A 27,596-nucleotide genomic window follows, 5' to 3' on the forward strand; every position below is an offset into this window, starting at 1 on the left:
TTTAGGAGTTCTTTCTACCTTTTGAATACTAACTCTTTGTTACGTATCCCATGTGTGTATATAGGTTCTTTTTCCTTCTACATTGTTACTTAGGATGTTTTTAGTTTTTTTGTTGTTGTTGTTTTGTAGAAGTTTTTAATTTTTATGAGTAAATCCATTCAATATATAAAATTTATATTAAATTATTGTTATATCACATAAGATTATAATCTCTTACATTCTTGTCTAGGATATATATATATATAGTTTTAGTTTTCATAGCTAGGTTATGCTGCAGTAATAAACTATCTCCAAATCTCACAGGCTCAAAACACCAAAGGTCCCTCTTGCTACTTGCCCACTCATGGACTGGCAGGGTAATTTGCACCTCAGCATTTCTGGAACATTGCAGATAGAACAACTCTGAAGATTCTTGTTCTGGCAGTTAAGTGTTCTGGCCTAGAAGCAACACACATCACTTCTGCTAACAATTCACCAACCAAAACTCGTCCCCACAAGGGACTAGGAAATACATCCTCTGTCTACCCAGAAGGAGAAGAGAATCAGATGTAGGTGACTGGTACTAAAGACCATCACAATTGTTTATGGACCATTATTCTGTTTGGGGTTTGTTTTTAAATGTGGTAGGCAGTATAATGCAGTGGTCAGGAATTCAAATTCTAGATCTAGACTACCTGATTTGTAACGAGTTACACTAGTTAAACTGTTTCAGTCTCGGTAAATGGAGATAATAGTAGAGTTCTCCTCATAGGGTTATTGTGAAGATTAAATAGATTATAAATGTAAGGTGCTTAGAGTGTTGTGTCAGCTTGGGTCCTCTGAGGAGCAGGTGCCAAGGAGCAATTAGATGAGCAAGTGATGAGCTGGGGAAGTTGTCTATGAGACAGTGCTCTGGGGAGCTGGCAGAAGAAGGGAGAGCTGCGGACTGCAGGACAGTCCCCTCTGGAGGAGAGGGGGAAGGAAGGAAGGCTGGGCAGGGGGAGGCACAGGCTGTAGGGAGTATGGCCTTGGCATGAATCTGGGCAGGGAGCCTGGCTGTGGAGAAGTGAAGTTCTAAGGAGGTCCCAGCATGGCCTTGGCATGAGCCTGGTGATGGGTATCAAGTGTGCTGCAGATGATGCTGTTGGTCAATTATGCCCCCTGCGGGTGGAGATTTGAGGGGTGTGTACTCATACCTGCCACATAAGCACACGATTAATATTAACAACGTGGCTTATGAAACGGGAGTGTAACTTGGTTTTTACCAAAAGGAAAACCAGTTACCCCAGTTACATTAATTGGATAATCTAGGTTTGTTTTTCCTACTGATGGGAAATATCTAGCTTTTTTTTTTTTCCTACTGATGGGAAATGGAAATGCTGCTTCTCTGTAGATGTGAAATGCTCTATTTGTGTAACAGTCCCCTGTGGATGGCCCTGTGCATGTGTGCTCTGACAGTGTGTAGTGGATCTTCATGTGTACCTAAGCCTCTTGTGCTTTTGTGCACTTTATCTGGGGTAAAGTTGTAAATGTTCAGTTTCTTGGTAAAGGATATTATGTTTTAAGTTTTGGTGGCCATTGTCCAATTTTCTTTAAAGAGCTGCCCCAAGTTACAGTCAGATTAACAGTGTAGAGCACCAGCTTTCTCATGTCCCCAGCAGCACTGAGAGGCGGAAGATAGTGCCTCACTGATGGTTTATTTCACACTTTGTTACTTATGGTTGAGAGAGAATATTTTTCAGATTTTATTGGACATTGATATTTGTAAATTGTTCATTCCTTTTGCCCAGTTTTCTATTGAGTGGTTCATAGTTTCTCATGGGTATCCAAGAGTTCTGGATATGTAGAGGTGGAGGGTCAATCTCATCACTTCCTTGTTTTAAAAATCTTCCATGGTTTTGTCATCACCATAGGCTCAAACGCCGTGGTGTGGCATACAAAGCCCTCACTTCTGAACCACCCCGCTTCCAGCCTCATCTTCCATGGTCCCTGGCCACGCGGTGCGTTTGCGCTTTCATGTCCAAGTGCTTCCTTCATGTTGTTTTCTTCCTTACAGTGCCCTTTCCCTTATTGTCCAACAGAGTGCTTCTCACACCTTGAGGATCATAAGAACCTGTGTTTCCATTTTATTTTTTATACATATTTTTGGGCCTATCTCCCCAAAGATTTTGATTCAGTGTCCAGTGTGAGGCCTGATCTCATTTTCTTTATCTGAACGATGACAATGTTGAAAAGAGATGATTTCAAAGATTCTGTAAAATCCTGTATGTGTGTGGTCCTTGACATACTCTTTCTTGGAAGGAATCATACTTTGTCTTGTAATGTATGAACAGACTGATATGGAATGGGGGAGGGGAAGCTGCCCCCTCCTATGGTTGTGGAGATCAGCGGGATTGGGAAATGCTGCCGGCCCTGCTTACCCCTCACATCCTTTGTGGCAGGCACCCCTTCAGGCTTGCTCTTTTGTGGTGTCTTGAAGGATGTTCTATATAACCATTAAAAAGACTCTGATGTTGGGTTGACGTTGCTTCTGTATATGTTTATGTTTTCCATTAGGTTCTAAAGTCATCCTGAGCTAGGACTGGGACTCATGCATGTTTAGATTTCCCATGTTTGCCCATAGTAGATGCTCAGTAAATTTTTGTTATAATAATTAAATTAGGAGCTATCTGAAAAAGAAAGAAGAGATACTTGAAACAAAGTTTTAAACTGTAAGAAGCCATGTAGATGTGAGTAGTTAATATGAAGAACACAAATTTTTCCATTCTATTCACTTTTTGCTTAATTAAAAAAAATGCCATTAGAACCCTTTAGAAGGCAGGAAGTATTAGAACCTTTTGGAAAGACATTTTGCTTTTATTGAGTCTGTTTTAAAGAACAATTGTTTCTTAGACAGTGTACAACAACGTTCTACTGTTTTTCTCCTTGATATGCGAGAAAGAGAACATACTTGTCTGTGTCTTTAGGCAGAGATATTTCTATGGGTCTGTGGAAATAGCTACATGTAGATAGTGTGATTTGTTCACAATTTAGGTGCCTGAAACACTGATTGTTTTGTTATGTATTTTTTTTGCAGGTTCCTAATGTCAGTGGATTTTTTCCTTTATTTATAGACTTCAAGGCCTATTATTCCTAAGATTCTATGAGAATATGTTTCATAAGGGAGAAATGGAGATTTTGGCCAGGTGTGATGGTTCATGCCTATTATCCCAGCACTTTGGGAGGCAGAGGCAGGCAGATTGTTTGAGCCCAGGAGTTCAAGACCAGCTTGAGCAACATAGTGACACTTTGTCTTTACAAAAAAATGCACAAATTAGCTCGGCATGGTGGTGTGTGCCTGTAGTCCCAGCTACTTGGAAGGCTGAGGTGGGAGAATTGCCCGAGCCCGGGAGGTAGAGGCTGCAGTGAGCTGTGATTTCACCACTGCAGTCCAGCCTGGGCCACAGAGCAAGACCCTGTCTTAAAAAAAAAAAAAAAAAGAAAAAAAGGAAATGGAGATTTTTCTCCAGTCTATCTTTACATACCATGAGAGATTGTTATTTTCAGTCTTTTTATTTGGAGGGAAAAGAGCAGCAGCAGTCTTACCAGAGTGTATTTCACTTCTATAAGTCAAGAACAGTTTAGTTCCTAGTGAACTATAAGGAAATTTAAAAATTGAGGTTGGTGGACTTGAGCTTTTCGAAGGCTGCTTTGTCCCTTATCTAATTCATTCCTTCCCCTTGGGAGCCAATCCTTGAGATGCCTCAGAGCTCAGCTACAGTGGTGATGTTTAGGCCGCAGTAGATTCCCCTTTACTCCTATTGCCATAGACTGTCCTGCATCCCACCAGATCCTCCAGGCCCTGGTGCCCTTATAGTCTCAGGGAACTTGGGGACATTGACCCCTCCCAGAGCTTTTGCGAAGAAATTTAGTGCTCCTCTTTTTCGCGGGTTACAGGGTTCCCTCAGTCATTAAAACAAGTTTCTCTTCCCTTTAACCGATAGGTGCCCTGGGCTTTTTGTTTCTGTGTCTGCAAACCAGTGTCAACCAGATTTTTCCAGGTGTCCTTCTACACCTCTCCCCACGTGGCCACACCTGTCTCCTGTCAGGTCTAGCAGAGACAGTATTGGTGGGCATTGGCCCATCACTTGGAACTTGAGGCTCATCCTTGGGATTTCCCTCAATTTTTGTTTTTGTTTTGTTAACTTGGAAGGTCAATTTTTGTGTAACCTTGGTGTTTTTGTCCTGAGAATTTCAATGTAACATGATATGAAAAATTCAGGTCTGTGTTGCTAATACAAAATTTTAATTTTTCTTTACAGGTCAACTTTGTAGTGTGCCAACTCTTTGCCTTGCTAGCAGCCATTTGGTTTCGAACTTATCTACATTCAAGCAAAACTAGCTCTTTTATAAGACATGTAGTTGCTACCCTTTTGGGCCTTTATCTTGCACTTTTTTGCTTTGGATGGTAAGTAATTATTTTGATCCTTTTAAAATGAAGACTATTTGGATGTATTTGAGAATTGAGTGTGTGGAAAGATACATTATGTAGGGTTTTGTTCTTATATTTACTTAAAAAGTTTTTTCTCCAGGCCAACTTTCATATTTTTATTTTTGAAACAAAAAATAACGAATGGGAAATGGGCTCGCTCTCTCTTTAGTCTTAGAGGAAAATTTACTATTTATAATTTGTGGAAAGACAGATGAAAAGGATATAAAGGCATTTGATTCTGTCATGAGTAGTTCTTTACACCTATTTTGCAGATCTTTTATACTGACAGAAAAGCCATTTAAATGTGTTTTTCTTTGTTTGCCTGTTTTTTCTCTGGGCAAGTAGCTTTTAAGAGCCTGATAAAGACTATTGATAGAACTTTATTGCCATTTTTTAGATTCTGCCATTAGCAAAAAGAGGCTTTTTGTTTGTTCATTTGTCTGTTCTTCCTGGGGAAGAATTATTTATGATGGAAAGCTTTTATTTCTGACTTTTCAAATGGATGTTGGTGTTTTCTTTCATTAGGTCTCTTTCTCAATCCTCAGGGATACTCCGAGAGCCTTAAATACAGAAATACTGTACTTCCTGTTTGTTACGGGAAGTAACAAACAAATGGTAGCTGTGCATGCTGAAGAAATCAGAAGGGCACATTGTCTTGGCAAAACAGCAGAAACTCTCAGCGGCAGTCTCTTTGTGGTCTCTTCCTGAGCTTGCTTTCTTACGTGAGCACTTGTGCTGCATGCTCATCTGCTGTAGTGTTCGCCATTCACAGTGAAGGACTTCTAGGCTTGCTCTTTTGCAGATTGTTGTTTGATATCAGAATTCCCTGAGAGGTTGAAAATGCACTCACTTGGTCTGTGCCTTAGTAGTTTCTGTTGTGGGGTGTAGAATCTGTGGGACTTTGATGACGCTTCTGTGTTTGTTCTAGGATGTTGTTTTTGATAGTTAGGAGGATTGGAATACACTGATATTTCTTAATCTAATTTTTGCCTGTGGCAATTGCAAGTGTTTCCTAGAAACTCATGAAAAATTAATTAGGGATAATTTATTCAGTCTCTACCATATTACCTGTGCTAGGCACTGCCCTGGTAGATAGTGGTTAGTATTGAGATTTAAATACGACCTCTTAAATAAGACCCAAGTCTGGTCTTTTTTGCTTCATTGACATCACATTTATATCATCACAGTTTTTTAAGGTTTCTCAGGTGATACTATTTAAACTTTTCATAAATCATGCCATGGAGTAGTGTATATTTTTCAAACTTTTGATTATGGCGCTTTTCAAACACAAAGGTACAAAGAACAATATAGTGAGCCCTCATATGCCCATCACTCAGCTTCAACAATTATTAAAATTCCACCGTTCTTGTTTTATCCTTTCTCCAACTTATTTTTGTAGAGTATTTTAAAGTATATCCCAGTCTATACATTTCATCCACAAATAACTTTGATATTCAGTATATATTTATGTAGCATATTTTCATAATGCATTGGGAAGGGCTTGTAGTTCATATTGGCCAACTCCAGGGGACACCATTCACTCTGTGGTCTATGGAGACAGAGCAGAAGATAAAAATATAAACAGTATCTCCTACAGTTGTGTAACATGGAGGTACTGCCAAAGATGAGGAGGCATCTCTTTACCTAGAAATCTTTTACTGAGGAAGTGTTCTCTTGCTGTGAAGTCTTCTTGGATGCCTTATAACACAATGTCACAAGTAACCCGACATTGTTAATGTCAAGTAGTCTGAAGTACTTCAAATTATATGTGATAACCAGGATTTCTTATTTTTTCAATTTTTTAAGACAAGGTCTCACTTTGTTGCCCATGCTGGAGTGCAGTGACATGATCACAGCTCACTGCAGTCTCAACCTCCTGGGCTCAGGTGATTGATCCTCCCACCTCAGCCTCCTGGGCAGCTGGGATTACAGGTGTGTGCCACCACACCCGGCTAATTTTTTGTAGAGGTGGAGTTTTGCTATGTTGTCCAAACTGGTGTTGAACTCCCAGACTCAAGCAGTCTGCCCAGCTCGACTTCCCAAAGTGTTGGGATTACAGGTATGAGCCACTGTGCCCAGCCAGGATTTTTATTTTTATTTTTCAAATGAGTTCGCTATTTTTTTCTTAAAGGAGAAAGCTTTCTGTATTCTTTCTTTGGAAAGAGGGATTGTTTATGCCTCTGTACCATGTGTAAGATAACTCTTTGCTAACTGGAATTAACTAATAGGGATATATTCTTTTGATTTGCATTTCAGTACTTTCTTTTGTAGGCTCAAAGGCAATCGTATCTGCTATTGATTTTGACAACTTCCCTTTTGGAAAACATGTTAGTACTCTGTAAATATACAGGCATGCCTCAGAGATGTTGCAGATTTGATTCTAGACCCCCATAATACAGTGAATATTGTAATAAAGCAAGTCACACAAATTTTTTTGGTTTCCCAGTGCATTTAAAAGTTATATTTACCCTATATTCTAGTCTATTAAGTATGCAATATAATTATGTCTAAAAAAACAATGTACATACCTTAATTGAAAAATTTTTTATTGGTAAAAAAATACTAAGGATCATCTGGGCCTTCAGTGGGTTGTAATCTCTTTGTTGGTAGAGTGTCTTGCTTTGATGTTGATGGCTGCTCACTTATCAGAGTGTTGTCTGCTGAAGGTTTGGGTTGCTGTGGCAAATTCTAAAAATAAGGCAACAGTGAAGTTTACCATAGTGATTGACTCTTCTTTTCACAAAAGATTTCTCTGTAGCATGTGATGCTGTTTGACAGCCTTTTACCCACAGTAGAACTTTCAAAATTGGAGTCAAACCCTGCTGCTGCTTTATCAACTAAGTTTATGTAATATTCTAAATTCTGAATTAAAATTACAGTCCAAGATGGCTGATTAGAGACTTTCAGTGTTCCTCAGCCACTTGGAAATAGCACGATAGTACATAAAGATCAACTCTCTGAGCTTTAATTCAAGAAGGAAAACAGGAATTCACCAGAATTGTGAAGGACACCCCAGATCCTGAAGAGAATGCTGGCAAACAGCCCCCGTGATAGCATCCAGTTGATAAAAGTGAGTGAAGCCCCAGTATGTGAGAGAGGCAGGGAGACCTTCTCTATGACTCACTTTTCCACTGGGGATCTGAGCAACCCAGTCTGAGGGAGAGCACTTTGTTTCTCCCAAGCCCTGGAGCCAACTTGGGGAGAGGGTTGGAGACGCTGTGAAGGACAGACATCGTGAAAAGCTGCAGACATTCTCCCAGACCTGGGATGAAGAACAGGACACCATTTTTAATCCAGGCACGTATGAAGCCAGCCATTCCTTGGTGACTCAGCAGCATGGCAGTGTAGGCATTTCAGTCTTGGGCCAGAGATTAGAGCACCTGCTCTGGAGTGGGGTAGGGGCCTCCATAGCCAGAATTGTGGAAAGCACCTCAGCTGTAGGGCTAGTATTGTGCTTTCCTCCATTGCAAGCCTGGGGCAGGAGGAGAGCTGCTAAGTTGCACTTTCTCCTGGGCAGCAACACTTGCAGCCAAGGCCAGCTTGGCGACCTGGAACTGATCCACCTGTGTCATTGTTGGGTGCCCCACTCTGCTCTACTGATACTGTGGTATGACAGGGCCGCCTCTGCTCCACCCCCAGGCAGAAATCCAGACATTTGGAGCACCTGTTTGCCTGGACCAGCAGACTGAGCCACCCCACCCCTCCTGGACATAGATCGTGGTGCAGTGAGGCTCTCTCTGCTCCACACCCAGGCAAATCTACAGGCATTCAGAGCATCTGCTTGTCTGGTTCAGCAGCCTGAGCCACCCCAGTCTTCCTGGACATAGACTGTGGTTCAAGGGTATCCTGTCTGTTCCATGCCCAGGCAGATTTCCAAGCATCTGGAATGGCAACTCTTCTAGGTTAGAAGTTTAAGCCATCTCCCATTCCTTTGTAGAGAACATGGAGCCCAGATGGTTTCCCAGCTGCATGCCTAGGCACAATCCTGCATTCTTGGTGGCTGCCCTCTGGATTCTCCCTTGGCGCTAGTGTCTGTGCCTGCCACTGGGGGATCTGTAGGCCAACCTGCTCTGTTTGGCCCTGCTCTTTGTGGCCTCTGCCCCCCAGGGCTGAGCAGGGAGCTCAGACCACTATATACTCCACAAACCAGCTTATTGCCTGAGGCAATAGAGAGCTTCTGCCAGTAAACAAGGATCAAGTATATATGCAGCTATGTTGGCTGCAGCTGGCTTTCACCTATAAGCACCATCTGTGGGCTTGTAGGTTGAACTCCACAGCCTGATATAAAACCTGCCAAAAGAAGTGTATAGGGCTATAGAAGCAAAGCCCAAAAGCCCTACCTAGCATTCTCTATAGTCACACTCATTAAGAAGGGAGAAAAAAGAAAAAGGAAAGAAGAAATAACATTATAGGGAAGGAAAGAAAAAGAAAAAAAACTTACCTGCATGAAAATAATTAAAAAATTAGAAGTGCCAGCATCTCTAGAACCAGTGCAAGAATTTTGGCATCATGTAGTGACACTGCCAAATGATTGCACTAGATCTCCAGCAATGGACCCTAACCAGAATGGAGACTCAGAAATGACAGATAAAGAATCAAATCATGGATTGTAAGGAAGCTCAGTGAGATCCAAGACAAAGTTGAAAATCAACACAAAGAAACTTCTAAGGCAATCCAGGAAATGAAGGAAGAGATAAACATCTGTAAAAGAAATCAGTCAGAGCTTTTGGAATTGAAAAACTCACTCAAGGAATTTTAAAATACAATTGAAAGCTTTATCAGTAGACTGGACCAAAAGAATTTCAGAGCTTGAAGACCAGTCTTTGGAACTAACCCAATCAGACAAAAATAAAAAAGAATTTTAATAAATGAACAAAATCTTCAGGAAATATGGGATTATGTAAAGCAACCAAATGTACAAATTATTAGCATTCCTGAGAGAGAAGGAGAAAAAGCAAACAACTTGGAAAATGTATTTGAGGGAATTATTCAGGAAAACTTCCCTAATCTTGCTAGAAGTAGCCATCCATATATAAGAAATCCAGAAAACATCTGCAAGATAGTATACAAAATGATTATCAGCAAGGCATATAGTCACCAGACTGTCCAAGGTCAATGCTAAAGAAAAAAATCTTAAAGGCAGCTCAAGAAAAAGGGCAAGTTATATACAAAGGGAACCCCATCAGGCTAACCTTACAAGCCAGGACAGATTGGAGAGCTATTTTCAGCATTCTTAAAGAAATTCCAACCAAGAATTTCATAACCCACCAAACTAAACTTCTTAAGTGAAGGAGAACTAGACTCTTTTCTAGACAAGCAAGCACTAAGGGAATTTGTTACCATCAGACCAGCCTTAGATCCTTAAGGGAGTTCTAACACAGAAACAAAGAACATACCTGCTACCACAAAAAACAACATAAATATATAGCCCACAGACCCTGTAAAGCAGCCACACATTAGAAACTACAAAGCAACCAGGTAACAATGTCATGATAGAATGAAAACCTCACATATCAATATTAACTTTGAATATAAATGACCTACATGCTCCACTTAAAAGGCAGAGTGGCAAGTGGAATAAAAACAAAAGACCCATTCTTCTGTGGTTTTCAAGAGCCCCATCTCACACATAATGACATCCACAGGCTCAAAGTAAAGGGTTGGAGAAAGATCTACCATGCAAATGGAAAAAAAAAAAAGCAGAGGTTGCTTGCTATTCTTATATATGATAAAACCGGCAACAGTAAAAAAAAAAAAAAAGGGCGTTACATAATGAAACCTACATGCATAAAATCATAAAATTACATACAATTCTACCTGGATAAAATTACATAAAATCCTCCCTCTCAAGGGTTCAACTCAAGAAGATTTAACTATCCTAAGTGTGTACATGCGCAACATTGGAGCACTTAGATTGATAAGACAGGTACTTCTAGACCTATGAAAAGACTTAGCCACACATTAATAGTGGGGAACTTTAACTCCCACTGACAGCATTAGACAGATCATTGAGGCAGAAAACTAATAAATTAATTCTGTACTTATAGTCATCACTTGACTAGGTGGACCTAATAAACATCTACAGAATACTCCACCCATCAGCCACAGAATATACATTTTTTTCATCTGCACATGGAATGTACTTCAAGATCAACCACATGCTCAGGCATAAAGCAAGTCTCAATACATTCAGAAAAACTGAAATCATACTATCTATACTCTTGGACCACAATTGAATAAAAATGGAAATCAATACCAAGAAGATCTCTCAAAACCACACAATTACATGGAAATTAAACAATTTGCTCCTGAATTACTTCAGATAAACAAATCAAAGCAGAAGCATAAAAATTCTTTGAAATAAATGAAAACAGAGACACAATATACCAAAATCTCTGGGATGCAGCAAAAGCGTGTTAAGAGGAAAGTATACAGTGATAAACACCCACCTCAAAAAGTTAGATCTCAAATTAATGATCTAACATCACACCTAGAGGAACTAGAAAAACGAGAACAAACTAACCTCAAAGCTAGCAGAAGAAAAGAAATAACTAAAATTAGAGCTGAACTGAATGAAATTGAGACCCAAAAATCCAACCAAAGACTCAATAAAACCAAAAGTTTGTTCTTTAAAAGGATAAAGAGGACCAATAGATTGCTAGCTAGATTAACAAAGAGAGAAAATCCAAATAAGCACAATCAGAATTGACAAAGGTGACATTACAACTGATCCCACAGAAATACAAAAAGATCCTCACAGACTATTATAAACATCTCTGTGCACACAAACTAGAAAATCTAGAGGAAATGGATAAATTCCTGGAAATACACAGTCTCTTAAGATTGAATCAGGAAGAAATTGAAACACCAAACAGACCAATACTGAGTTCTAAAATTGAACCTGTAATGAAAAACCTACCAACCACAAAAAAAGCCCTTGACCAGATAGATTCACAGCTGATTTCTATTAGATGTACTAAGAAGAGCTAGTGGCAGGGCACGGTGGCTCACACTTGTAATCCCAGCACATTGGGAGGCCAAGGTGGGTATATTACCTGAGGTCAGGAGTTCAAGACCAGCCTGGCCAACATGGCAAAACCCCATCTCTACTAAAAACACAAAAATTAGCCAGGTGTGGTGACACATGTCTGTAATCCCAGCTACTTGGGAGGCTGAGGCAGGAGAATTGCTTGAGCTCAGGAGACAGAGATTGCAGTGAGCCCAGACCATGCCACTGTACTCCAGCCTGGCTGACAGAGTGAGACTCTGTCTCAAAAAAAAAAAAAAAGCTGGTACCAGTATTCTACTGAAAGTATTACAAAAAAATTGAGGAGAAGGGACCCCTTATTAACTCATTCTGTGAAGCCAGCATCACTCTGATACCAAAACCTGGCAGACACAACAAAGAAAGAAAACTACAGGCCAATATCCCTGACGAACATAGATGCAAAAATAACATAGCAAGCCAAACTCAACAGCACATCAAAAATTTAATTCACCATGATGAAGTAGGCTTTATTCCTCAGATGCAAGGATGGTTCAACATATACAAATCAATGGTTCACCACATAAATAGAATTAAAAATGAAAACTATATGATCATCTCAATAGATGTGAGAAAAGCTTTCAATAAAATCCAACATCCTGTCATGCTAAAAAACTCTTAGGAAAGTAGGCATCAAAGGAACATACCTCAAAATACCAAGAGCCATCAATGATAAGCCCACAGCCAATATCATATTGAATGGGCAAAAACTGGAAGCATTTGACTGGGTGCAGTGGCTCATGCCTGTAATCCCAGCACTTTGGGAGGCCGAGACGGGTGGATCACGAGGTCAGAAGATCGAGACCATCCTGGCTAACACGGTGAAACCCCGTCTCTACTAAAAATACAAAAAATTAGCCAGGCATGGTGGCAGGCGCCTGTAGTACCAGCTGCTTGGGTGACTGAGGCAGGAGAATGGCATGAACCCGGGAGGCGGAGCTTGCAGTGAGCTGAGATCGCGCCACTGCACTCCAGCCTGAGTGACAGAGCGAGACTCTGTCTCAAACAAACAAATAAACAAACAAAAAACAAACTGGAAGCATTTCCTTGAGAACAGGAACAAGAGAAGGATGCCCACTCTCACCACTCATGTTCAACATAGTTCTGGAAGTGCTAGCCACAGCAATTAAGCAAGAGAAAGAAATAAAAGGCATCCAAATAGGAAAAGAAGAAGTCAAACTCTTGGTCTTTGCTGATGATATGATTCTATACTTAGAAAACCCTAAAGACTCCTCCAGAAGGCTGTTAGAACTGATAAATGATTATAGCAAGATTTCAGGCTACAAGATTGATGTATAGAAATCAGCAGCATTTCTATATAGTAATAATGTTCAAGCTGAGAGCCAAATCAAGAATGTAATCTCATTTACAATAGCCACACAGAAAAAAAAATACCTAGGAATACATCTAACTAGGGAGGCGAAAGATCTTTACAAGGAGAGCTTCAAAACACTGCTAAAAGAAATCATAGATGACACAACAAATGGAAAAACCTCTCAGCTTATGGATTGGAAGAGTCAATGCCACTAAAATGGCCATACTGCCCAAAGCAATTTCTATCAAACTGCCAATGTCATTTTTTACAGAATTGGAAAAAACTATACTAAAATTCATATGGAACCAAAAAAGAGCCCAAGTAGCCAAAGCAATCTTAAGCAAAATGAACAAAGCTGGAGGCATCATACTACATGACTTAAAACTATACTATAAGGATGCAGTAACCAAAACAGCATGATACTGGTACAAAACAGACACAAACCAATGGAACAGAATAGAAGACTGCAAAATAAAGCCACACACCTACAGCCATCTAATTGTCAACAAAATTGACAAAAATAAAGAGTGGGGAAAGGACTCCCTAGTCAATAAATGGTGCTGGTATAATTGGCTAGCCATATGCAGAAGAATGAAACTGGACCCCTACCTTTCACCATGTTCAAAAATTAACTCAAGATGGATTAGAGATTTAAATGTAAGACCTCAAACTGTAAGAACCCTGAAAAAAAAAAAAAGCAAGGAACATCATTTTATCTGGGCATTGACCTTGGGAAAGGATTTAGGACTAAGTCCTCAAAAGCAATTGCAACAAAAACAAAAATTGACAAGTGGAACCTAATTAGAACCAAAAAGCTTCTGCACAGCAAAAGAAACTGTCAAGAGTAAACAGACCACCTACAGAATGGGAGAAAATATTTGCTAACTGTGGATTTGACAAAGGTTTAATATCCAGCATCTATAAGGAACTTAAACAGTTGGACAGGCAAAAAGCAAATAATCCCATTAAAAATGGGCAAAAGGCATGAAAAGACACTTTTCAAAAGAAGACATACAAGTGTTCAACAAACATGAAAAAATTACTGCACATTACTAATCATCAGAGAAATGCAAATCAAAACCACAATGAGATACCATCTCATACCAGTCAGAATGGTTATTATTAAAAAGTCAAAACACAACGGATATTGGCAAGGCTGTGGAGAAAAGGGAATGCTTCATACAACGTTGGGAAAGTAAGTTAGTTCGGCCATTGTGGAAAGCAGTTTGCAGATTTCTTAAAGAACTTGAAACAACTACCGTTTGACCCAGCAATCCCATTACTGGGTATATACCCCAAGGAAAACAAATTATTCTACCAAAAAGACACATGCATTTCCCTGTTAATCGCAGCACTGTTCACAATAGCAATGCTCACTGTTCACAATGAGCATCTAGGAATCAACCTAGATGCTCATCAGTGCTGGACTGGATGAAGAAAATGTGGTACATATACACCATGGAATACCACACAGCTGTAAAAAGAAGGAAATCATGCCCTTTGCAGCAACATGGATGGAGCTGGAGGCCATTATCCTATGCAAATTAACATAGGAGCAGAAAACCAAATATTGCATGGTCTCACTTATAAGTGGGAGCTAAACATTTGGGTACTCATGGACATAAAGATGGCAACAGTAGTCACTGGGGACTACTAGAGGTGGGAGATAAGGAGGGGAGCAACAGTTGAAAAACTAACTGTTGGGTACTCTGCTCAGTACCTGGGTGAGGGGATCATTCATACCCTAAACCTCATCATTATGGAATATACCTGGGTACTGCATATATGTATCCCCTGAATATAAAATAGAAGTTGGAAAAAAAAATTTTTTTTGTTGTTATTTCAACAGTGTTCACAGTATCTTTACCAGGAGTAGACTCCATCTGAAGGAATCACTTTCTTTGCTCATCCATAAGAAGTAATTACTCATCTGTTGAGAAGTTTTATCATGAGATTGCAGTAATCAGTCACATCTTTAGGCTTCACTTCTAGTTTTCTTGCTATTTTCCACCACATCTGGAGTTATTTCCTCCACTGAAGTCTTGAACCCCTCAATGTCATCCATGAGGGTTGGAATCAACCTCTTCCAAACTGCTGCTAATGTTTATATTTTGACATCCTTCCATGAATCACAGATGTATTTAGTGGCACCTAGAATGGTGAATCCTTTCCAGAAAGTTTTCTATTTAGTTTGCCTAGATCCGTCAGAGGAATCACTATCTATGGCAGCTATAGCCCTACGAAATGTATTTCTTAAATAACAAGACTTGAAAGTCAGAATTGCTCCCTGATCTGCAGGCTGCATAATGGGTATTGTGTTAGCAGGTGTGGAAACAACATTAATCTCCTTGTCCACCTCTGTCAGAGCTCTTGGATAATCAGGTACATTGTCAATATGCAGGAATATTTTGAAAGGAATCTTTTTTTCTGAGCAATGGATCTCGACAAGGGGCTTATAATATTCAGTAAACAATGCTGCAGAGCTGCTGTGGTTCAGACTTTGTTTTTCCATTAACAGAGTACAGGCAGAATCGATTTAGCGTAATTCTTAAGGACTCCAGCATTTTTGGAATGGTAAATCAACATTGGCTTCAACTTAAAGTCACCAGCTGCATTAGCCTGTCCTTTGAAGCTTTGAAATCAGGTGTTGACTTCTCCTCTCTAGCTATGAAAGTTCTCTATGGCATCTTCTTCCAGTAGGAGGCTATTTGATCTACACTGAAAATCTTTTGCTTAGTGTAGCCACCTTCATCAGTGATCTTAGTTAGATCTTCTGGGTAACTTGCTGCAGCATCTAGATAACCTCAGCACTTGCTGCTTCACCTTGGATTTTTATTTCTGGAGATGGCTTCTTTCCTTAAACATCATGAGCCAGTGTCTGCTAGCTTCAAAATTTTCTTCTCCAGCTTCATCTCTCTCCACCCTACTAGAATTGAAGAGAGTTAGGGTCTTGATCTGGACTAGGCTTTGGCTTAAGGAATGTTTGGCTGGTTTGAGCTTCTGTCCAGACAATTAAACTTTCTGTATATTAGCAGCAATGCTGTTTTGCTTTCTTACCATTTGTGTGTTCAGTGGAGTAGCACTCTCAGTTTCCTTCCATAACCTTTTCTTTGTATTTACAGCATGACTAACTGGTGCAAGAGGCTTAGCTTTCAGCCTGTCTTGGCTTTTGACATACCATCGTCACTAAGCTTAATCATTTTTAGTTTTTGATTTAACGTGAGAGACATACAACTTTTCCTTTCACTTGAACACTTAGAGGCCATTGTAGGTTAATTAATTGGCCTAATTTCAATAATTGTTGTCTCTCCGGAATGGGGAAGCCTCAGGAGAGGGAGAGAGACAGAGGAAGACAGAGACTGCCGGTCAGTGGAGCAGTCAGAACACACCTAACATTTATCAATTAAGTTCTTATGTGGGCACAGTTTGTGGTGCCCCCAAACAATTACAGTAGTAATATCAAAGATCGCTGATCACAGATCACTATAACAGGTAAAATAATATTGAAAAAGTTTGAAATATTGTTGAGAATTACCAAAATACGCCAGAGAGACATGAAGTCTCAGCACGTGCTGTTGGAAAAATGGTGCCAAGAGGCTGGTGCGATGCAGGGTTGCCACAAACCTTCTAGTTGGAAAAATCTCAGTATCTGCAAAGCACAGTAAGGCAAAGTGCAGTAAAACAAGTCATGCCTGTAACTGATCGTTTACCTGCTTCTCTTTGGTCTTAGCTTTTTTCTTTTAAAACAATCATCTGCAAGTTCCTTTTAAGTGAGAATTAATTTAGACTTTAATTATTTATTTAAATGTCCTTGATAATAACACTATAGGGTAATGGAATAGAGCTTAAACTCTGAAGTCAGGCAAACCTGTATTCCAGTGTGGGTGCCTTGGTCTGGTGGCTGTATGACTTTGGACATGTTATTTAGCCACTCTGAGCTTCACTTTCCTCATCTGTGACATAGAACGAATGATTACTGTGAGAAATAAATCTGTAAAACTACAGAAAGAACATGGCGTGATAGCTAGTCATTACGAACATGGAAAGTTACTCAGAGTCATTCATCTGTTATTACCATCATCCAGAGTGATGCAGATTGGAAATTTTTGTGTTTATCTAATCTCTTTTTTAGCATATATCATACAGTATTGAAGTAATCTATTTATTCTTGTCTTTCTCTCTAGACTGGGAGCTCTGTGAGGACATAAACTGTCTCATTGACTTGTATTTCTAGTGTTCAGTACAGTGCCTTTCAGAAGGTAGACATTCAGTAAAGATTAGTGGAACAATTGAAGAGGTGTTTTCAACCTTTTTTAAAACCTGTGCTCTTTTTTTTTTTCTAAAAATAAACCTTATGCCTTTAGTGTGACTTGAAATTCAGAAGAGTTAAAATGTGATATCTGAAAACAAACTAACGTTTTGTGACAAAGCATTGTTTCATTTTCAAAGCACTTTTTAGGTAGCTTAAAAGATGATGATCCACAGCCCATGGGGTTCCATTCTACCCGGCTGCATTCCTTAGAGAATCAGCCAGTGGATAAATTGCCCCGAAACAACTTGAGTTTTGATGTCAGTTGGAATATACTGACTAGATAGATGATCTTTGTTTCCTCAGTTCTGAAATCACGAGGGTTGAATGATAATAGACTTTTAACATATCTATCTTTAGTTTTTACTTTACTAATAATACTTAATAGTTGAGTGCTTACTACGTGCTAGATAACCCCATCAACGCTTTTAATGTATTATCTCTTAATCCTGAAAAATCTCAAGTGGCCACTGTGTTTATTATGGTCACTTTACCAATGAGAACAAGCAGAGTAGCTCAGTACAGAAAATTAGGAAGAATATCACCAGTGCATTCATTGAGTGGAAAAGCAACTGAATGCTTGTTGTGGAGGTCAGTGAGATAGAGGTAAATGCAGATTCACTTTCTACTGCTGAACTTGGATTGTTGCAGCAACGAAGGTTTACACAGCAGGAGGCTGCCCAAGTATTATACTGCTCTCCAAAGATGGCCAAACATATCACCTGAATGGCGATGTCAGGAGAGGAGGGGGCACCTTAAGGTGATATGAGGCACCATAGCACTGTTTGAGAAGTAAGACTTGTAGCTTCTAAAGTTATGATATATCCCTCATATTTCAAGAAATTTAACATAGCAAAGGAACACTTTTTTCCCCCAAGAGTCCTCAAAAATGTGTTTTCCGTGTTTAAGATAAGTACCTGTATTGAGTTCTACTCACAATTTAAGAAGCCCTTAAGGGTGTTCTAGCAGACCTTGTCACCTTTCGCACGAAGTCAGAAGTCAGCCAGTGAATTGCTAGTGTTGGCAACACATAAGAGGTAGATCATAAATTTGAAAAGTGTGTGTTTTAATTGTTTTTTAAAAAAGCTTTCTTCTATTTCCTTTTATACTCATTTAGGTTTTTCTGCTTCCTCTGATTATAATGGTGTTAAAAAAAGGCCAACATTATTTTCGTGTGTGTGTGTGTGTGTGTGTGTGTGTGTGTGTCAGTCAAACAGATAGACTGACCTATTCTGTACAGTGGGTCAAATAAGTTTCTCCTACAGGCCTGCCTTGGAGACTATTACTGGTTTATAATATTTCTATGGAAAAATGTGTTCAAAATTTTGCATAACTTTTCCACATTGGAGGTGCCTGTTATTCCATAAAGATTAAAAGTTATTTGAATCATAGGTTAACACACTTAGTAGTAGTTTAAAGTAGATTTAGAGGTTCAAGAAAAAAAATAAAGTACTTTAAATTGTGCCTGATGATTCGAAAATTTTATTTTAAATTGTTCATTCCCCCAAAGGGGAAAGAAAGTAGAGAGAGTGTGTGTGCATGCACGGACATGCATAAATTAGGGATAGTTTTGATTGATTTTAGTCACAGACATCCTAATCATGTTTTGCCTGAATTTTGTGAAATGAGTAAATTATCTAATTTAATGGTGGATTTCAAGAATATTGGAATATTAGAAAATACCGTGTCATGGGCTGGGCACAGTGGCTCATGCCCGTAGTCCCAGTACTTTGGGAGGCTGAGGTGGGCAGATCACGAGGTCAGGAGTTCAAGACCAGCCTGGCCAACATAGTGAAACCCTGTCTTTACCAAAAATACAAAAAATTAGCTGGGTGTGGTGGTGGGCACCTGTAATCCCACCTACTCGGGAGGCTGAGGCAGGAGAATCACTTGAACCTGGGAGGCAGAGGTTGCAGTGAGCCGAGATCGCGCCACTGTACTCCCGCCCAGGCAACAGTGTGAGACTCCACCTCAAAAAAAGAAAAGACTGTGTCATGTTAGCCAGGATGTTTGTAGATACGTTACAGCAAATTAAAATTAATGAATTTGATTTATATAAGGAAGTTTATTTGACTTGAGCCATCATGTATTGAGAAGAGTATACGCTTTTCTTTTGTAAATTCTAATATTTAGCACTTTTTGTTGTTTTGTCAGTCATATTGTTAAAAAGGTAAAGGCAGAGTACAAAGTTGGTATTGGAGAAACTAGTTTGGGGAAACAACCGATGTTCTGTCAGGACGATCCTGAAATTCGTATTAATTACTTTTTAAAATAATTGTGCCTTGAGTTATGAAGAAAGCTATAATCCTGAGCCACGTAATCCCACACGGCTTCCATGCAGCCAGGAGACATGGAGTGCTGGGCACTGGGCGTGGCTTTAGGCCTTGTTTTTTCCCCCCAGCTCTTCTGGAGCCTGTGGTATGGGACTCTCTCTTTAGGGTGTCCACAGGATTTTAAGCTCCTGAAGTTTCATTCCTTATTTTTTTTTCTGGGAATACTGTGTTATGCATAAGTATTTTTTAGCTTAATTCACTTCAGCTTGATGTTTGTGACTTGGCATCCCTCTTCTAATAGTGCTCTTACTTTTTATAGGTATGCCTTACACTTTCTTGTACAAAGTGGAATTTCCTACTGTATCATGATCATCATAGGAGTGGAGAACATGCACAAGTAAGTATTCACTTTGTTCACATGAAAATATATATTTCACTTGAATAGAACTGCATCAAAATAGAATTTTATTTATTACATTAAAAGTAATTATGAATTGTGATAACTTTTTAAAGAAGAATTGTCATAAATACAAAAATAAAATCATTGGTATGCATCATTCTTCTTTTTACTTAAAGCACCGTTGACATTTTGGGATGGATGATTCATTGACATTCAGTACTAACCTGTGCCTTCTAGGATGTCAGGCAGCATTCCTGGCTTTTACCACCTAGATGCCAGTAGCACCCCTTGAGCTGTGACGACCATAAATGTTTCCAGATATTTTCACATGTCTCTTGGAGAAGCGAAATTGCCTGCTGTGAAGAACCACTGGCTTAGTCTGTAGGTGATAGCAGTGGAGAGATGCAGTGAACTGAGTAGACTGGAGAGAGAGTTAGAAGGACCGGTAGGAAATAAGGTGTCAAGGATGACTTCCGTGTTTCCAGCTTGAAGAGTAGAGTAGATGGAAGCACTGTCTTCTGAGGTGGGGAGTCCTGAAAGTGGGGAGCATGTTGAAGGTGGCATAGGCATTTCAAGTGGGTATATATTCAGCCCCTAAACAGTGTTTGGTATATAGTAAACACTCAATGAAGTTTTGCTGTGTAAGTGGATGATGACTTTAAGATATCTGTAAGACATATAAGAGGAGATTGGTAACTAAGACATGTAGTAGGAGCTGGGTAGCTGGGCTAGAGATGGAAATTTGGGAATACAGATGGATAAAATGTACTTGATTGAAAACCCAGGGGCAGAGTCTATTAGCAGATCCTGCTGGGTGTTCTGCAATGTCTGAGCTATGATGTATGACCTAGGTACCATATTTCTGAATTCTGAATCACGTATGTCTGCAAGAACTTTGTATAAAGAATCAGACCTATGGCCTTAATTAGTTTTTTTCTAAGTCTCATTCTATTTTGCATTTTCCGTATTTGGCACTGTCAGTCGCTACCTCTGTTGTAATGTGTACTGTCTCCTCCATTTCCATTGACATTGCCTGCACTGACTTTTCTTTTTCCTCTGTAAACCAACCCTTACAAGTTCCTGATGTTTTTATTTTAATTTTTATAAGAAGAGAAAGGATATTTAGATGGTGTTTCAGATGAAACAATTTTTATAGGATTATGACCCTATTTTTTAAAAAACTTGTACCTCTGATGGGTTCAAAGTGATGCTACAATTAATATCTGATGCAAAAGATATTAATCAGGTTTAGATTAGATTAGATTACTGAAAACAGGGGACTTACATACATTTTGGCCAAAGCAAAAGTAATATGCTTTTCAGTTGGAAGGTTAGTAAATTCATGTTTAGCAATGGGAAATTGTTTCTTTTTCTGAAAAGCAGTTGCAGTCGGTGAAGTTAACTTTGTAATACTTTAGACCTGTACTGCTGAGTATGACAGCCACTAGTGCACATGTGACTGTGTAAGTTTAAATTAATTAAAACTTAGAATTCAGTTCCTTGGTTACACTAGCCACATTTCTTTTTTTTTTTTTTCCTTTGAGACGGAGTCTCACTCTGTTGCCTAGGGTGAAGTGCAGTGGCACAATCTCAGCTCACTGCAACCTCTGCCTCCCGGGTTTAAGCGATTCTCCTGCCTCAGCCTCCCGAGTAGCTGGGATTACAGGCTCCCACCACCACGCCCGTACACTAGCCACATTTCAAGTGCTCACTAGCCACATGTGGCTAGTGGCTACATTGGACAGTGCAGATAGAGAACATTTCTGTCATTGCAGAAAATGATATTGGATAGTGCTGCTTTAGAGACATACAGTTGTATAAAATTAGTAATATTACTCTTTTACAGTAAGTATTCAGGGAGATAGTGCTACTTGCTTATATGCTACTGATATTTAGGATAGAATCTTGGTGTTGTAATTTGACACTATTGATGTAGAAGATTAGGGCAGGTAAGTAAGGTTTGCCATGTGAGTAAATTGCTAGGATTGGCAGTAAATAGCAGGTGGATAATTAATTTGAAAAGTACATATTTTAATCTCTTTTTTAGCTCCCTTCTATTCAGCTTATACCCATATATATTTTTCTATGACTTTACTTTTTTACTTTTTTTTCTTATTATCTGAATATGCTCATTTTTTTTTCTGCTTAGGCCTTTACAATAATTAAAAATGTTTAATGGGTCAGACCAAATACACTAGATGGGACTTAGAGCATTTTTATGTGTTGTCCAAAGTTATTGTTTATGTCGAATACAATCTGTTTATTTCTTTCAGTCTAGTTTTACATGGTATATATTTCTTACATTACATTTTAATATATTTCTTTGACTAGCCAGAGTTTAAGTCTTTAAAATGAAAGATTTGAATTTATCTGTGTACTGAACAGTTTTTAAATTCTTGCCTCTCTCTGTTTTATGATTTTTTTTGCTTTATGCTCTTTATGAGATATTCATAATGTAGTTATTGTACTTGCTTTGATTGACCCACGTGTAAATTCAAATATATATATACACACACACACGTATACACACTTTATTTTTGTAATTCCCTTTAATGCCTCTATGGTATGTTTTATTATTCTGATTCATATCTTACCTTTAAAATGTTATCTAGGCCAGGCACAGTGTCTCACGCCTGTAATCCCAGCTCTTAGGGAGGCCAAGGCAGGTGGATCACTTGAAGCCAGGAGTTTGCGACCAGCCTGGCCAACATGGGGAAACCCCATCTCTACTAAAAATACAAAAAATTAGCCAGGCGTGGTGGTGCATGCCTGTAATCCCAGCTACTCGGGAGGTTGAGGCAGGAGAATTGCTTGAACCGGGGAGGCGGAGGTTGCAGTGAGCCAAGATCGCACCACTGCACTCCAGCCTGTGCAACAGAGCGAGACTCCATCTCAAAAAAAGAGAGAGAGGAAAAAAAAGAAAATGGAAAAGTTCTGTCATTGCAGCATTGACTTTCTTCCTGTTCTCTGCCTTTTATGCCTTAGTACATCCGTTCCTTCTCTTTATATTTCCAGTACCTTGTTTTCTATCACCCGTTAAGACATAGAAGGGAAGAGGGGGCTGATTGTGTGCCCCATTGGCAGTTTTACTGCTTGAGAGGTGGTGGCCCCTCATTGTATAAGTAAGCAAGCAGAGACTGACTTGTTAGGTAACTGAGGACGTGTAGCTGGAAAACAGTGGGTATGAACTGGTATCTGTTCTGTTCTGAGCATGCTGTTTTAAGTAATCTAATTTCATTTGACTGAAATTTATTTGCATGATCTGTCACAGGTAATTTGCCCTTTATCACTTTTTATGAAACGAAAAACTATTGCTGTTAAAGGAATTACAGATATCAGCAGACAGAGGAGAATCTCTCTTGAGATATGGGATGAGAAAGTTCAAGTGAGTTTCTTTCTAGTGATTTTGACATCATGTGATGTTTTAGAACCGTTTGCAGAGTTTATTCTGTGTGTGTATGTGCTTGAAGATTGCTCCAGGGAAAGGATTGGCCGTGTGTCTTTTCTGACCTCAGATGACCTCCCTGCTCCCCAGGGATTGTGCGCTCTGGAAAGCAGCCACGGAAGCCCATTTCCTAGGACCTGTGTGGTGTGGAGGGTCTGAGAACGTCTTTGGCCTGACTGTGTCTCTGACCCTGCAGCCTGGCATAAGCTTGCTTGCTTCACCATAAGTCCTGAAGCTATGCCTCAGCCCTGATCTCCTTGTCCTAGAACCTCCCTTCATCCCTGTCACAAGACATCTTTCCCCTGTGCTCCCACTGCGGTTGATGCCATTGGACTCTGTCCTGCCGTTTTCTTTGGCTCCAGCAGTCCCAGGCCCTCTGACTCTAGGCCAGGATGAGTGAGCAGCAGGATTTACTCAAGTGCCACCTTGTCAGGGCTTCGGACCTCCATCGGGTTCAGCTGTGGAGTGTGTTCCCCAGGCACAGGACATGGATGTGGGGGACAAGTGGCTGTGCCAGAGTGCAAAGGGACAGAATTGAGATTAAGTTCCTGAGATGCACCAATATCAGTCTCCATTTAGTAGAAAGATTCATTCACTGTTGTGTGGTAGACAGAATTCCAGTAAGGGTGATGAATCATGAAATCAGGCTGTTGGTATTGGTTCATTCATTCATTCGTCTTATTTATTACACCCCTCTCCTGTGTCCTAGGCACTGTCCTCAGCTTCTCCTCCAAGGAGTTCAGTATGGCAGGAGGCATGTGAACACATTTTAATATTGTGTGCTAAGAGCTCTGGTGGGAGAGAGTTTACAAAAATAGCTAACCCAGCTAGGAGCAAGCAGCTCAGGGCAGAGATTCCTGGGGGGCATGGTATGTGAATTAGATATGAGGACTCTTAAGTAGCTGAAGAGGTAGCAAGGGCAGACTTTACTGCAGGGTGGACAGCACAGGCAGAGGCGTGGAGGCATGAAACATGGCAGCATGAAACACAGTGGCATGAAACACGGCATGAAATGTGGCGGCATGAGACACGGTGGCATGAAACATGGCAGCATGAAACGTGACAGCATGAAACATGGTGGCATGAAACACGGCATGAAATGTGGTGGCATGAGACACAGTGGCATGAGACGGTGGCATGAAACGTGGCAGCATGAAACACGGTGGCATGAAACACGGCATGAAATGTGGTGGCATGAGACACAGCGGCATGAGATGGCGGCATGAAACGTGGCGGCATGAAACGTGGCAGCATAAAATGTGGCGGCATGAAACGTGGTGTAATGAAACACGGCGGCATGAAACACGGTGTGGAAGCACTGGCACCTTAATAAGTAGCCTGACTATAGGGGGTGGTGAGGTGTGAGTGTGTATGTGTGTATATGCTAGAGAGAGAGCGTGTGCCCAAGCATATGAGCTTGGTGGGGGTGGGGAGACACTGTTACATCTCAAGGCATGCTTTCCCAGCCATTTCCCTTTGGCCAAAGTATATTGTTTGTGTAACAATCCTCTTGTCCTCTCAAATGAGAAACAAATGCATCATATGTGTTTCATGTACTAAGGGAACAGAGATACAGAGTGCCAAATTTCTCTTTTATCTAGCATTTATTTAGTATATGCAATTTAAAAATAGACACACGTGTGCCTTGCCTATAAAAAAATGTATGATCTGGCTGTGGAGACAATCCCTACATGCGTCTTGATGTGTGCCACAACCAGTACCATTTAAACCAGGCCCCAGGGTAGGTGCAATCTGTGTGCTTGGACTTCCCTCTCATAGAAATTCAGCACCGTGGTGGCAGTTGCATGCACATAGCACTGTTTGACGTGATCTTGCTTGTTTACGTCTTGGTCTGTCTCTCCCTGGCGAGTGTGAGTGATAGGAGAGCAGGAGCATGTCCTGTCTGTCTCACACGCCGCTTCATCCCCAGGGCCTAGCAGAGTGCCTGGCGCATGGTATGATCTCAGTAAATACTTCTTAAAAGAGTGAGTTTAGGATACAGCCTGGTTTTGTCCACCCTCTACCGACTCCTTTGCCTTGTTCTCCATGACTGCGCTTCCTTCCTTCCTGGAAAATGTCTCTTTTCTGCAGGCGTGGTTCCCTGTGTTCCCTCTGTCTGGAGTGTTCCTCATCCTCCCTCTCCTCCTGACTCTCAGATTTCACCGTATTACATCCCTAGCGAGTCTTGCTGAGATGTCTCAATCTAGGACAAATGATTTGTTACACATCCTCATGTGGAATTGTGTTCCTTTCCTTCAGAGAATCTATCTCAGTTCTTAATGATAGATGTTTGAGAGTTAACTTGAGTAATGTGTTTCGTCCTCATTGACTGCAAATTCTGTGATGGCCATTATGCTGTGCCTGTTTTGTTTTCTGAATATAGTCAGTACCTAAGAGATTGTATGCTCTCAGTGAGTGTTCACTGGTGAATAGATGAGTGATGACATGACTTCCGCATCACAGCACACCTTGTCCAAGGAGCCCCCTCGAACTCCTGCTTCCCAGCCATGGCCCCTGCCTCATTTAGAACACTGGGATCCACCTCAGGGCCTGCCCCATGGGGGTCTCATGAAAGCCACTGTAGACTCCCTGTCTCCTTTTCTGTGCCCCTGGAGCAAGTCTCATCCCTGATTCTTGTACCTGCAGCAGCTCTTGTCAAACCATACTCTCTCTGTTCCCAGGGAAGAAGCAGAGGGGTGGAAATGAGGGAAGGGCCGAACATAGGGAGCCTCTCCACTTAGGCTGTGGAAGAAGGGGAAGAGGAATGTGTTTCAGGCGTACCTAATTGGAATTAGGAAGATATTTTCCCTGGCGAAGGCAGCACAATGTGGCGTGTTCTGCAATATTCAAGAGTGGAAGCCTGTTAACCTTGAGAAGTTAAGCTGAAAATTTTCTTTATAACTTGGCAAGTAATTTTCTTTCTTTCTTTTTTCTTTTCTTTTCTTTTTTTTTTTTTTTGAGACGGAGTCTCCCTCTGTAGCTCAGGCTGAGTGCAGTGGCACAATCTCGGCTCACTGCAACCTCTGTCTCCCGGGTTCCGGTTCAAGCAATTCTCTTGCCTCAGCCTCCCAAGTAGCTGCGATTACAGGCATGCGCCACTATGCCCAGCTAATTTTTGTGTTTTTAGTAGAGACGGGGTTTCACCATATTGGCCAGGCTGGTCTTGAACTCCTGATCTTTGATCTGCCTGCCTTGGCCTCCCAGAGTGCTGGGATTATAGGCAAGTAATTTTCAACAAGATCAATGACCTAAAGAAAAATGTAAAAGATGTAAGTAAATGCAATAAATTATTGCATAGATCTAATGGGTTGCCTTGCTGTGTATGGAATTATATTGTAAAAGCTGTAGGAAAGTGATTTTAAACCTCCCATCATAAGGTTCAGCTGCCCACCAATTTGAATAAACATTTATTGTGGGCCACAGTATTTCCAGGAACTCAAAGATAAAGGAGATGGGCTCCTTACCCTCTGAAATGAACAGTAGAGTTGGGAACATTACAATGTCATTCCTGCAACAAATGTTTGTTATGCTGATGCTGGGATCTAGTGATGAATAAAAAAGACAGACTCTGTCCTGTCATGAAGCTTACAGTCAAACTACCCACCACAGGCAATTACTGTTACAAAAGAAGGGTGTACCAAAGGCTGGGGGGCATCCTGGAGGGAACAGCTGTGGTGGAAAGTAGTAAAACTATGTATCAGCCACTGACTGTATTCAGTAGAATAAAAAAGTTACAAACGATTTATAGATATTTGGTGTTAAGTAGAATGATGCCAACATATACTTATTTTAAAAATTGGGAAATATATTTTCTTCAGAAGTCTACTTTATTGATGATAAAATTGAACAGCAGACAAGGACATGAAAAAAGATTGAATTTAAACTCTGATTCCCACTGGGTGGCCTTAGTGATTGATTTTTATGAGCACTGGTTGGAGTCAGATTTATATGGGTTTGAATTCAAGCTCTGCTAAGTTTCCATTACCTTCAGAACCTTGGCTAAGTCACTTTACTTTTCCAGGCTTAAATTGGATTAAATCAGTAACGTAGATGAGGAGCAGGGTACCTGCATGCTTCATATTGTGGGCACGTAGGTAAACTTTTCTTGGAATAATGGGTTCAGCTACCAAGAAGAGGTGTTCAAACTTCTAGATCAAATCTTTCAAAGGTCATTTTTACTTCTGAAGTATTTTGCTGTTTTTTTTCCTCTCTCCTGATTATGTGATGTTAAAGCTTGTTTTTAAGTATTCATACTGTCATATTTATCACCATGTCCTGCAGTTCATTTTCTTCTCCCCAGAGTGTGAACTCCTTGGCAGGGATATTTTACTCTTTTTAAAATCCTGCTGTTGAGCATAC

General features: G+C 40.3%; 1 protein-coding gene across 9 annotated transcripts in view; it reads left to right on the forward strand.

Moving 5' to 3' along the window:
* MBOAT2 (membrane bound O-acyltransferase domain containing 2) overlaps positions 1 to 27,596 on the forward strand; it is a 150,919-nt gene that overhangs the window by 40,946 nt on the left and 82,377 nt on the right. For 4 of the 9 annotated variants that reach the window (XM_034952575.3, XM_055108268.2, XM_055108267.2 and 1 more), the window contains exons 2-3: positions 4,281 to 4,426; positions 19,712 to 19,789. The exons of 2 other annotated variants lie outside the window; for them this stretch is intronic. In XM_034952575.3, the coding sequence (XP_034808466.1) occupies positions 4,281 to 4,426; positions 19,712 to 19,789 (224 nt within the window). Of the gene's footprint in view, positions 1 to 4,280; positions 4,427 to 19,711; positions 19,790 to 23,068; positions 23,178 to 27,596 lie in introns of those variants that run through there. 3 more of the 9 variants (XM_034952578.3, XM_057301350.2, XM_008952290.5) reach the window with 2 other exon arrangements.

This window comes from Pan paniscus, chromosome 12 (genome assembly GCF_029289425.2).
Source record: "Pan paniscus chromosome 12, NHGRI_mPanPan1-v2.0_pri, whole genome shotgun sequence".
NCBI classification, from domain to species: domain Eukaryota; kingdom Metazoa; phylum Chordata; class Mammalia; order Primates; family Hominidae; genus Pan; species Pan paniscus.